Source organism: Podarcis cretensis (assembly GCF_951804945.1).
Source record: "Podarcis cretensis genome assembly, chromosome: 8".
Lineage (NCBI taxonomy): Eukaryota > Metazoa > Chordata > Lepidosauria > Squamata > Lacertidae > Podarcis > Podarcis cretensis.
In genome coordinates, this window is record NC_137177.1 from 45,077,522 (window position 1) to 45,090,309 (window position 12,788).

Consider the following 12,788-nt stretch of genomic DNA (forward strand, 5'->3'; position numbering starts at 1 on the left):
TGGCCCTCTATAAATGTAAAACTATGCAGATATCTGGTATATTATACCCATAGGTATTGGAGGCATGCAATCCCATCTTCAAAACACAATGGTGCAACAACTTCCTCACACAGCTGGTATTCCATGGTTACATTATGGAATCTGCTCACACAAGATGGAAGAAGAAGAAGAAGAAGAAGAAGAGGAGGAGGAGGAGGAGGAGGAGGAGGAGTTTGGATTTGATATCCCGCCTTTCACTCCCTTTAAGGAGTCTCAAAGCGGCTAACATTCTCCTTTCCCTTCCTCCCCCACAACAAACACTCTGTGAGGTGAGTGGGGCTGAGAGACTTCAAAGAAGTGTGACTGGCCCAAGGTCACCCAGCAGCTGCATGTGGAGGAGCGGAGACGCGAACCCGATTCCCCAGATTAGGAGACTACTGCTCTTAACCACTACACCACACTGGATGTAGGCCACAAACTAGGAGATTTAAAAGAGGATTAGACAGACTGATGGAGGATGAGGCAGTATTCCTCTGAATACAAGTTGCCTGGAACCATAGGTGAGAAGAGTGCTGTTACCCTTAGATATCCATAGGCATCTGTGAGACTAGGATGTTGGACTAGATGGGCCTTCTTATGTTTCTACAAAACTAAGTATCATCACTTTTCATAAAGAAGGAATTAAAACACACACACAAAATGATTCAAACTCCCCGCCCCCATTATGCCCAGAGGGTCCTTCTGTTCAGGCTATTTTTTTTGAGCAAGCAGTGATTGCTATCACAAACTTTCTAGTGCAATTAACCTCCCACTTTTCGAACCATAAAAACCATCAGTACAGAACTGGAAGGTGTGGGATAACAACCAGGAGTGGGCAATGTTGCATAACTTCTACAAGGAAAGGGTGAAGACTCAATAAATAGGTGATGTCATATAACCTCTGCAATTTTTATGTGAACACTTCCAGCATGGAAATTCATTGAGGCTGGTCTGAAAACTCCTGAGTGTGACTAACAAGCAGTCATATACATGGCATGTACGTACTGCTGTATAGCTTTGAATATCCAAAAAAGGAAGATAATAGCTCTTCTCCTCGAATATCATAGAACTGTGTACAAATAGTCTCTTATCTACCGGTCTTTAGCAGCAGTACCAATTGTACTGGCAACGTGGTCTCTATTTTGTATCTTCCACAATGTCTCAGACTTAGCATCATTCTGCAACACCACGGAAGGAGAATAATGAGCATCAAATTTTTTTTTAAATAATTATAATGGTGGAGAACATTTGGATACAATTCTGCAAAAGGGCCTTCCTGTTCTAGGAGTTTTTGAGAAAAATCTCAAAACTTTTATCAGAAAAGCGTCTTCTGAGGAATTTCAGCTAAGACATAGTCTAGATTCAGGTAGGTAGCCGTGTTGGTCTGACGCACTCAAAATATATAAAAATTGGACTTTTAAAATATATATTAAGACATAGTCTATTTTTTTCATTATAGTGACTTTCCTTCAAACCTTACCTTTTCCGTGAAGATTTTGATGCAACCCTTTAGTCCAGGGATTGGAGACCTGTGACCCTCCATGTTGTTGGGCTACTATTCCCATCACCTCTGAACATTGGTTATGCTGGCTGTGGCTGATGTGAGTTGGAGCTCAAAATCATCTTGCTGTCCATAGGCTCCCCAACCCTGCTTTAATTCTCACAAACTATAATGAAAACTACATCTATGTAACCGCATTTGCTCACCTTCAAACTTTTGTTATTGCTTCCTCTCTTTCTGATGTTTTCTTCCTCATTGTCCAACTGTAGAGCTAAATTAACATGACATTTGGAGATCACTTTCCCACTTTACCCCCCCCCCCCAACCAGGGGCTTAGATTGATGCTGGATGAGGGCAATTTTAACTTTATTTCCCTTGCGCTGCTTTCCAGCCCTATATTGCTCCCCTGAAGCTATATTTTTCCACAATGAAAAACCTAGAAGGTATGAATATAGGTGAGGGATGTGGGTGGCACTGTGGGTTAAACCACTGGGCTGCTTGGGCTTGCCAATCAAAAGGCAGGCGGTTCAAATCCCCATGACGGGGTGAGCCCCCACTGTTCGGTCCCAGCTCCTGCCATCCTAGCAGTTCGAAAGCACACAGTGCAAGTAGATAAATAGGTACCACTCTGGCGGGAAGGTAAACTGCATTTCCGTGCACTGTTCAGGTTTCACCAGAAGCGGCTTAGTCATGCTGGCCACATGACCCGGAAAACAATCTGCGGAAGTGCACAAACGCCGGCTCCCTTGGCCTGTAAAGCGAGATGAGCGCCGCAACCCCAGAGTCGTTTGTGACTGGACTTAAATGTCAGGGGTCCCTTTACCTTTACGCATATAGGTACCTATGTGTTCCCTCATTGGAGGATATTTAGATTGGGAAAGTGGCATGTGGGGTTGGTTAGGGAAGCTAAGTAACTCCTGTCACCCAGTGACTTGGCCCTGATCTGATCCAGCTTAGAATAGCATTTGCCTTTTTTGCTGCATGTCTGTGGTCTACTAAGACCACTAGATACTTTCCACATGTTCTACTTGTCACATTTTCCCAGGATGATGATGAACTGTTAGTGAGTACTCTTTGGGTGTGGTCAGTCAACTAGCTACAAATTCACCTTATCTTGTACACATTTTACCAGCTGCTCTGCAAAAATATCATGGGGGACTTTGTCATACGCTATACTTATAAGATACATGTGGGTGAACAGAATCTATCAAATTCTTAAGTGTGAATAAACCAGCCAGATCCCTAAAGAATTCACTCCCTCACTGACTCACCAATAATTGTTTTATTCTTTATTTCAAGTAACATATATTTGAGTCAATAATAAGCAACAAAGCATAGGTGTTTAAAAGTACAATTACTGTTTATGTTAAATGTCTAACTGCCCCACCCAGAGGCCTCAAGCAAAACTGCAAGCCCAGCTATGCCTGGTGATGTACCTCAAGTTGCAAACGTAGTTTATTTGTCACATCCTTTCTTCAATGATCAAGTGCATGAAGCTACTTCTTTTTATCCTCAAAGCCAGGTGAGGTTGAGAATGAAACAAGTAATAAGAACATAAGAAGAGCCTGCTGGATCAGGCCAGTGGCTCATCTAGACCAGCAGTCTGCTCTCACTGTGGCCAAACAGATGCTTTTGGGAAACCCCCAAGCAGGACCCGAGTGCAGGAGCACTCTCCGTTCCTGCTGTTTTCAGCAACTAGTATTCAGAAGCATTCTGTCTCCAGCTATGGAGACAGAGCATACCCAACCCAGCTAGTTGCCACTGATAGCCATGAATCTAGCTAATCCTTTCTTAAAGTCAACCAAGTTGGTAGCCATCACTGCCTCTTGTGGGAACGAGTTCCACACCTATGCGTTGTGTGAACAAATACTTTGGTTTTTTGTCCTAAACATTCAGCTTCAGTTGATGTCCATGAGTTTTCGCATCATGAGAAAGTGAGAAGTGATTAAGGTCGTCTCGTAAACCTCATCTTAATCCAACAGTCACGAGCCATCTCCTATTTATTTTGTAAATTGGTCAGTCAATAAAGCAATCAATATCTTTACTGTGTCAATGTCCAGTATTGGTCAGTCAAATTTGTTAGGAATCATTTGTTATCCCAAAGAATACAAACAGTGTAGAAGTATGTTTAGCACAGGAGGTCTCCAGCAGATGGGACAATGGAATTCTGTCTGATCTGCAGAGCTGCTAAGACAAACATATATATCTTGTATCCCATCTGTAAGCAAATAACAGATTGCCCCCACTCTATGTTTTGCAAGCTGGAAGTGAGGTACAGAGAAAGCCAGCACCTTAATATATATTAACCTGCATCTCGGACCCACACCAGGAAATGTAGGTAGATTTCCCAAACATTATTCAGGCTCCCAGCTTCTCTTCTACATATTATACAAGCAGTGACAGACAAGCTAACAATAGGCGATATCAATCATGAAATTTGCAAGTCTCTACTTTAAAACATATCTAAGCCTATAATTTTCTACTGGTTGCCACTTCTATGTCGTTTAAAGAGGGGAAATGCCAATAGGTAGACAATATGTAGAAATTGTCATATTGCACCCCCAAGTCAGAAGTTTGTCAATTCGTAAGCAAGCCCTACTGAGCTCAATGGCACTTCCACCAAAGTGTACACAGGATAGCAGCCAGAGAAATGGATGAGAATTTAATTTTTGTTCCTTATGATATATAGTAGAGCAATGGAGTATGTGACACAACTTTCTTGTTTAGACCCAGATGCTGAAAAAATTGAGGTAATTTTAACATTTGTATGTTCTAAAGTATGACTGTATTTTTTATTGATTTTCTTGTTTTATCTTTTCATAAACTGCTTTGAGGTGGGTTTTTTTATTTTTACAATCAAGTAGTGTATAAATTTTATGAAATAAATACTGATCAGTGCATTTTATTTCATATAATCCTATATCAAGATATTTTTACTCAATACTGGACCCATAAAATGGCAGAATTCAATATAATTTATGGATATAATTTAAGGGAATATATTTGAAGCAACTTGTGTGCTGAACTTATAAGCAGGATAAGTTTTGACAGGAGAAACAATTCCATACATCAAAGTTTGCTTTTCGCCATACTGATTAACTCTATGAAATTGTTCTCAACTGAAGAATTCCAGTTATCAAGATCATACAGAACTTCAAATGTTGGTTTTTCTCTAAAAATTGCAAGAGCAAGAAATACCGCAAAGTGTGCTGTGAGTCCCCATATTCGAAATGAAGTATTGCGTTCCGAGTCATCATATTCAAAAGAATGCAATAAATAAGAGACGTTGCCATTTTTTTTGGGAATGCCTGTGTGCTTTAAAGGCCTAATAAAATACTCCAATGGTACTGAAAACACATCACTGACTTCTTCTGGATTAAGATGGGCTTGGAATGTATCCTCTATGAAGGCGACAACTGGAGTTACTAAAGAACGAGTCTGAAAAAGGGGAAAAAAAGGTTTGGCAACTAAAAGTCAGGGCAAAACACTACAAATATCAGTGGAAAACAGAAGGAAAGCAGGGGTTACCAGTTTGCCTCCAGATACTGCACCAAAACTCCCATCAGCCCTAAAACATTTTTTAGTTATTAAATAGCCACTGGCCATGCTTGCTGAGGCAACATGTAGAGCTCAAGTGGTTTTAGAGTGCTGTGGTCGGTTTGGCCACACTGGGTGACACGTTGCAGGGGGGCTCTACAACAATGCTGCAGAACGGAGTATGGGAGGGGGACACACTGAATTTTAGCATTGCAAAGGGCACCACTGAAATTTGAGAGCCCAAATTCCACCACTGTGTGGGGCACACCACCTGTGCAGATTCAGAGACTCTCTCCTAAATCCTAACCAGAGAGGTCAGGTAACAGAACTGATCTGCCAGAGTGGCAGGGGCAACCCAGTCAGATGGTCAGAGTACAGATAATAAAATTCTTATTACCGTTACTATAATCCAACCCCAAGTTGGATGGAGGCAGCAAAAGAATAAGAACTCATAGGAGAAACCTAAAGAGTAATATAAGTTAAGTGCAGGAAGGAAGGAGCAGGAGAAAGAACTGGACCCAGGGTCAGAGATAAATAGGTACCCATGCTTGCAAGTACCTTATACTTTATCTAAATGCATCTTACTTTATCTATTACAGGTAGAAGCCTACAGATGACCTCAACCTGTTCAGGATGGAGCCCCACTTCTTCCTTGGCTTCGCGGAGAGCTGTTGCTATTTCATCTCTGTCTGTTGGGTCACTTCTACCTCCTGGAAAACACACTTCTCCTGGGGATCTTCTCAGCTAAGATTTGGAAGAACAGCCTTGTTAAGTAATTATTTTAAGCGACAAACATATGATCCTAGAAGACAGTTCTTAACATATCAGGATTCCCCATTTTTTATTAAACAACTTGTACGTTACAAGTCATACGTTACAGTCTTCTATATGGTACTCAATCTCTCTGCATAAAAACCTATGTTGGCAATAGTTTACAGCTGATATTTTGCATACATACTAGATTAATGAATTTATTCAACTGTTACACTATACATTGTTATCCATGGAAGATTAAATTCTGCAAGGAAGGAGAGATACAAAAAATTGCAGAGACAGAAGGGGAAATTTTCCAACCCTTATGATTTCTAATTTTTGAAATATTTGTACCTCCAAGAAGTGTATAGAATCATGCATGGAATAGAGAAAATGGGTAGAAAAAAGATGGGCACTGGTCTGATCCAGCTATTCTTACATACAATTGAGAGACTCACATACTACTCGCATTCTCTCTTCTCACACACTGACACCAGGCAATATATTTCACAGCAAACCTTACACGTTGTGGAAGTTTTTTTCTTCCAGATTTTCATACCTTCATTGATCTGACAGTGAAAAGAACCCACAGCTTTCCATCTTTAACCATCAGCGGAATAAGAACAGAGGCTTTTGGAAGTGTTATATGGGAAAATCTGTCTCCAACATCAAACTTCTTTAAGTTCAGTATAGCTTTATCTTTCACACTTATTCTAGAACAAGCAAAAAGAACAAGCATTTCACAAAAACCTGAATTTTCACTCCAGGATTATTGTTAATTTTCATAAAAGGAATATTAAACAAATCTGTTCATATTCTTGCAGATTCAACAAGATAAATATTCTACTAATCCAAATCTCTAGAGGCCCACAATAAGTCTGTATTCACCTAGAGGCAAACACAACTGGAAAATTGTCTGCAATGTACATATATTGACAGTAATCTAACAACACTTTGTTTAGTAATGTAGCAAGCTTTGAACAAAAAGCATAATGAATAAAGCACAACAATGGGATGGTTATGAGCATGGCCTGTTTTATTCTAAAAGAGCTATTTCTTACAGTCCATGACAAATCTATAACTGCACAAAATAAGAGTTTAATACTGAAACATTTTTGCGGTCTCACTATTGTGCAAATACATTAAAAAACTCTACACACCATTTAATACATGTTAATGAATATCAAATGACTGTTGCTGCTTGTTCCATACAGACACAGAGATTGAAAATTAATTTGCCTGTTTTGGCATTACCATGACATTTCCTTTTTCATGAGTCATCCCCCGGATCAATCACAGATCATGAACTGTAAAAATCAGAGATAAGCTGCTTTCCGGCACTATGATGGAAAAAAACATGAACCCACATGGATCCTGTCAGGGAACTGCCATCAGGGCCGGAGGGCGAGAGCGGGCTCCGGAGGGGTCCCAGAGAGTGTCCCGGGATGGGGAGAGGCAGCCCATCTTCTGGGGAAGAGAATCAGTGTAGCACCAGTGGAGAAGGGGGGCAGATGGGGGAATCGGTGAGGCGGTCCCATGACTCCTTGCCAGGGACCAGCGGGGAGAGTAAGGGTCCTCCGCTGCCTACACCCTCCTTGCGCAGAAGGCTTCCACGCAGGGAGGGTAGGAGGAGACTAGGCGTCAAAGAGCTTCTTTGCTGGAAGAAGTTCAAGAAACGCCCACTGACGGATTCTGCCAGCGATTGAGACAGCCACGGGTGAGTGGCTGTCCGGACAGAAAAGGTTCACTCAGGCAACCCAGCCAGGTGTTGCACCGGTTTATGCATGAGCAATCCCTAGAACCATTACAGATCCTTATAATTTTTTTGCAAGCAATCCCTCAAAACCACCACCATATCATGTGTCATGTTGGTATCCACAGATATATTTAGTGACTTGGTGGTGGTTTTATTGTGATTCTGTGCAAATCCATGAAGCCTTGGATAAATGTTTTTGACTAATGGTAGGCATGCAAAGGATCAGTCATTTCAACTATGCTGCCTGCCAAGCTTTACTATGAAAGTGGGTGGGGGTTTTTTGGTGGTGGGAAGCCTCCATGTAAAATTATGCAGTCCTATGCAACTAGGATCCATTTTAGTACTACTAGAGCCAGGAAAGAATATGTGTGTGCTTTCTTTCTGTCCAGAGGTGGTGCATTTTACAGAGAAGGATGTGACCAGAGGAGATTGTGCCCAGGACACTCTCCACAAAATTCCAAATGCATTCATGGGCCAAAATAAAGTGGCCAAATGCTTATTTTGGAGTGGCCAACATCAGTTCTTCTTTTCCTTCTTGCAATTATTGGTGCCCTCGACAGAGGCATTTGCCCACAAGGAGTTCTGGGCCAGGCAGGATCCAACATTATCTTGTAGATACCTGTCCCATATTCACTGGTGTATCATTTGTGCTGGCCTACAGCAGATTTTGGGATGCCCCTCCCCGTTGCTTATTTAATATGGTCTTTATTATGTCATCAGGCATTTATGAGCGTTTCACAAGTGCAATAATTTTGTTTGAATAACATTATTATTGTACTCAAAGTAGGGTGTCCCCCAGTCATGGAGAAATAAGATTCGGGGAATTCTAATGTTTATTTTGGGTTTGGAGGGACACATCACATTTCCTTTTTAAAAAGTGTTTCAAACTCTGAGCAAATAAGAAACCAGGAACTAGTAACCAAATCCAGCACTGCATGAGATGGTTTGAATAACCCTTTTATTCTGCTGTTTATTGATCATTATTTCACTTTACATTTAAGTTTTTAATATTTTATTGTTTTGTAAACTGCTTGGAAATATTTACGGTTAGTATTTAAATTTACAGAAGAAAAGGCCAACTGAGTAACAGGATTTTAAACATTATGCAAGTCCCAGAGCTCAAAGGAATGTAAGGTTGTAGCTGCACTGCCAAATCTTAAAGCATGTTTATGCAAAAGTAAGTCTCAGTAGGTCATCCTACCTGGTAAACATGCATAGGAATGCAACCTGGTAGTGGTAGGCCCTATGGAATGCAGTGAAGCTTCTGAGTTTGCATTCCTTGAATTGTGCTGTAAGAGATTTACCTTTATTAATTATATTTTATCATCACTGTATGCCACCCTGGGCCGCATTTGGGTGTTGAAGGTGTGTGATTGAAATTTTAGAAATAAACCAAAATTTAAAGAGAGCAGAAACCTGAAGAGTTATATAACCATTCCAGGTGCACTAAGAAAACAGCTTGTCTCAGGGTTGCACAAGGCTGAAAAATCCTCAAGGTGGCTCCTCTCAACAGTTTCAGTTCTTTAGGCTGCACTCATATACAGTATCCAGTTACTTGGACGAAAGTCCACTGAACTCAATATGACTTTCTTCAGAGTCCCTTGCATAGGACTGCATTGCTAGTCTCCAACCTCTGCACAGGAAGTAACATTAAAAATAAGTAAATAAATATTCTTTTAATATTAACAGTACTGTAAACTGCTTTGAAAGGTTGCTTATGCCTTAAAAGTCGTTATGTAAATATTTGCCCAGACAAATGTCATAATTCTTGTCTTGTTACCTTGTGAGGAAAACGTATCAACACCTTAAGTAAATAATAAATAAGTTCCTTGTGGAGGAAGCACATATGAATACTTTAAAAAAGTAAATAAAATTTCAGTGTGCATGCCACAGGAAAGGCTATATATGATATAATTAAGGACCTAATCATTCAACATCCTAAAGATTGTTAGTTTTATTCCTTCGCTAACCTTCTTGTATCACTGTGCTTACTTTCAATGAAAGTAAATAATTATTTATGAAGCACCAAAAAATAAAATAAAAGTGTTGGGCATATATAGTACCAAAAGAAAAGCCACAGGCACCAACCTCAGGCTTTTTTAAAACAATAATCCAGACTGCCCTAATTCTGCCCTTCTTTATTCACAAAGCAGCACCTCAATCACCCGTCTTGGTGGGAGGGGGACACGTTGTTCACGTTACCTTCCTCGTTTGTCCTCATCAGCAGACATTTTGCAAAGCCCGAGTCCAAAGTCATCTGTCATTGCCAGCAGCTGTGGGCTCCCTCTTGCCTGCTCGCTCCTTCAGCAAGAATGACTCTATTGGCTCTTTGTTGCTGATTGGCAGCTCCGCGCCCCTGTTACGCAAGACAGGGACCGTGCAGCAAGGACGCCAAGTTGCTATTGCTGCCTCTGGTGAAAAGTGACGTCAGAGGCAGGGAGGGCGTGCATTGGAAAGTGGGGGAGGCGAAAATGTGAGGAAGCCGGCTTGCTATTGGCTCTTGTGGATACGGAGATTATTGTATGGTTGTGTTGGCGTTGAGTTTATCATCCGCGGCAACTTTTTCTCTTACCAGTGAAGGGGTCGGGGGCAGAAGGCAGGTTTGTTTTCTGCTTTTGCAAATCTTGAGAGAGAGGCTCCTGGGTGGGAAGGAAGGAGAAATTGTTAGCTTAAAATAAAAAGGAGAACACTGTTCTGTAGAAAGCCTTGCGGGGAGGTTTTTTTTTTTGCACTCTGTGTCTGGAGTAACTGAAAAAGCCACCTGCGAGAGCAGGGAACCCCAGACGGGTCTGCCCCCCCCCCCCAGCCAGCCAATCAGCTGGCTGGCTGGAGGGCTGGACTGACCTATCTAGGGACAGCACGGAGGGGGCTGCCCTCTTTTCCCCGGCTCACCCCCTGGTTTGTTTCCCCGCATATCAGCTGTTCCTGCTTGTCTGAGATCTTATCTGCGTTGCCTGGAGCTTTCCTGCCTTGCTTCCTTGTTGCCTTTGTTCTTGAGCTGCAGGGCACCTCGTGGAATATGCTGTAGCTTCACAGAAAAAGCTCCCTTTCTTTTACAGGGAATTTTCAGCATTCGCTGCTGGTGTTGCTTGATTTCTAAACTGCTTGATTTTCAGGAGTTGTTATCTCTAGTTTTGTGGGGCTTTTCTCCTTCTGGGGGTTTTCCCCTTTGCGCTCCATTCCAGCTGCTGCAGTTTAACACCGGAGCTGTAATTGAGCTAAAATCACTGTGTGTGTGTTTGTGTGCTTTCCTTTCAGCATCTCTTTCATGTCTACAGTTTTACAGGGAGCTCTGTGTGTTTCGGTGCAAGTTCCCTGCCCTCAGGAGCTTGCTGTGCCTGCTGCTGCATGCCTCCTTCAGAGGAATTTATTCAGCTTTGTGGAGCTTTTTCTGTTGATCCATTGCCTGCCCTCGGCTGCTGACTGCCTGTTCTGCAAGGAGCTCAAGGAAGAACGTTTGGCTCCTCTTCGTTATTTCCATGGCCGTTCGGAGGACGCAGCACACCCATCCAATCAGGTTTTGCTGTAGGGGCTTCAGGCTTTAGCTAGGGGTTTGTGCAGGGGAGTGTGGTGCAATTGGGCGGAACGGCAGCTGCGGGAGGAGAGCAGGCTGCGTTTTGTGCCGGTTGTGTTTCATTTTCCTGCCGGGGTGAGGGGCAGAATTTCTTTAAATAATCATTTCAGCAGCATTCTTGAGGGGGTGAGTTTTACAGGCTGTTTTATTTTCGCGCGGAGTTTAGACTTGGAAAGCGTCTGCGCCGTTGCCGGGCAACCAGCGTGCCCCGGCCGCCATTTCATCCGCCCACGTGGCCTTCCGGGCGGCTGCCATTTTACTATAGGCATTCCACGTGGGAAGTAATTTTACAAACCCTCCCTTTTAAGCCTAACCGGCGAGAAAACCAGGGGAATAATTAACGTTCATAAGGGGTACGTGGGGAATGCCTGCAGGTTTTGCTCTTGAGGCTGTGGAATTTTTTCAGTGTTAAAGGGCTAGCGTTAAGTGTTTCCGCACGTGTTCATTGTCGCTAGGCAATGGGAACGCATTACGGCCGCCATTTTGATTGCCCACGTGGCCTTGCGGCGGCGGCCATTTTAGGAGAGGCAAAACCACGTGGGATCTATCTCCTTTATGAGTGCCCCTCACTTTCTCGTTGGTTTTAAATTCAAAAGCAATATAAACAATATAAAGAAAGGAAATAAACATAAGCAATATAAACAAAGGATGATAGTGCAATTATTAAAAGAGCCTAGCTTAAATATGAGCGCGCAAGGGGCTGCAGGAAGCCCCTCCTCTTAGTGCATAAGCTTGTATAGAGCTGGCTACAGCATCTCTGGCTAGGCTAATCTTAGAATTAATATCCTCTAATTAATTTGACTGCTTTTGTTTATACTTATACTCTTGAGAATTTCAGTCTGGGAATTTACGAAACGCATTTAAATTAAATTGAAGCATTAGTGCACAGTATATTGGAATTCAAATTATTTCATTCAGCTTGCGATGCTCTGTGGAGCTGTGTCATTTACTCTCTGCCTAGGCATTAAGTTTTATAATTTGGTATAGTCAATTCATAGTTATAAGGAAAAAGAGATCCGGGTTTTATATCATTTGATTTATTAAAGGGTTTCTTCACCTGCAATCTCTTGCGAGCTTTGCATACAGGTTTATAGGGAATCTAAAGTAAATAGCTCATGCCTCTTCTACGTTCATCTCTTTCTGGTATTTCATCAGTTAGTTTATAAGTATATATTTAATCTGGCAATCTAATTCATTTGGTTGATTTTGATAATAGTGCTTAAGGGCTCTTGGGAGCTTTGCTTTGCTTATAGGTTTGTTGCATAAGTCAACTTATAATTTTTCACTGCTGTATTGCTGGGTTACAATTTATAATTCTACCTCTAGCTTGCTGCATAGCTGCTTACATTATCAAAGGTTCTCTTCTGCTTATTATAGACTCAGTATTCCTCTAAATACATTGCTTTGAGGTGTGGGCTGGTATTTTGGACAGCTATCCAGTGCAGATAATACTGAGCTACCGTGATTAGTTTGGCATCTTTGGGTCCTTTAAACTTACCAGTGCAGACAATACTGAACTACCGTGATATTGCTTGCAGCTCAAGCATATAATCCAAGCTAGTTGGCGTTGATTTTACTGAACCAGGCTAATTAAGGGTATCAAACTATGTCTGCTCAAAATGCCGCTATATCTGGGGTAGCACAAGGGA

General features: G+C 41.9%; 1 protein-coding gene across 1 annotated transcript; it reads right to left on the minus strand.

Annotated features, from left to right (window-relative positions):
* Positions 1-2,786: 2,786 nt before the first annotated feature.
* NUDT7 (nudix hydrolase 7) lies at positions 2,787-9,970 on the minus strand. Its single transcript, XM_079988239.1, has 4 exons — positions 9,768-9,970; positions 6,369-6,522; positions 5,642-5,800; positions 2,787-4,957 (listed from the first exon to the last, which is right to left on the minus strand). Exons 1-4 carry the CDS (start codon positions 9,827-9,829, stop codon positions 4,589-4,591), a joined length of 744 nt encoding a protein of 247 aa, XP_079844365.1. The 5' UTR covers positions 9,830-9,970; the 3' UTR covers positions 2,787-4,588.
* Positions 9,971-12,788: the final 2,818 nt, after the last annotated feature.

Excerpts from the sequence above, each read along its gene's own strand:
- NUDT7 (XM_079988239.1), bottom strand. The coding sequence starts at position 9,829 with ATGACAGATGACTTTGGACTCGGGCTTTGCAAAATGTCTGCTGATGAG. Across the intron at positions 5,801-6,368 it reads TCACTGTCAGATCAATGAAG|CTGAGAAGATCCCCAGGAGA; the intron begins GTATGAAAATCT and ends TCCAAATCTTAG. Across the intron at positions 4,958-5,641 it reads TTCTACCTGTAATAGATAAA|ACTCGTTCTTTAGTAACTCC; the intron begins GTAAGATGCATT and ends CCCCTTTTTCAG.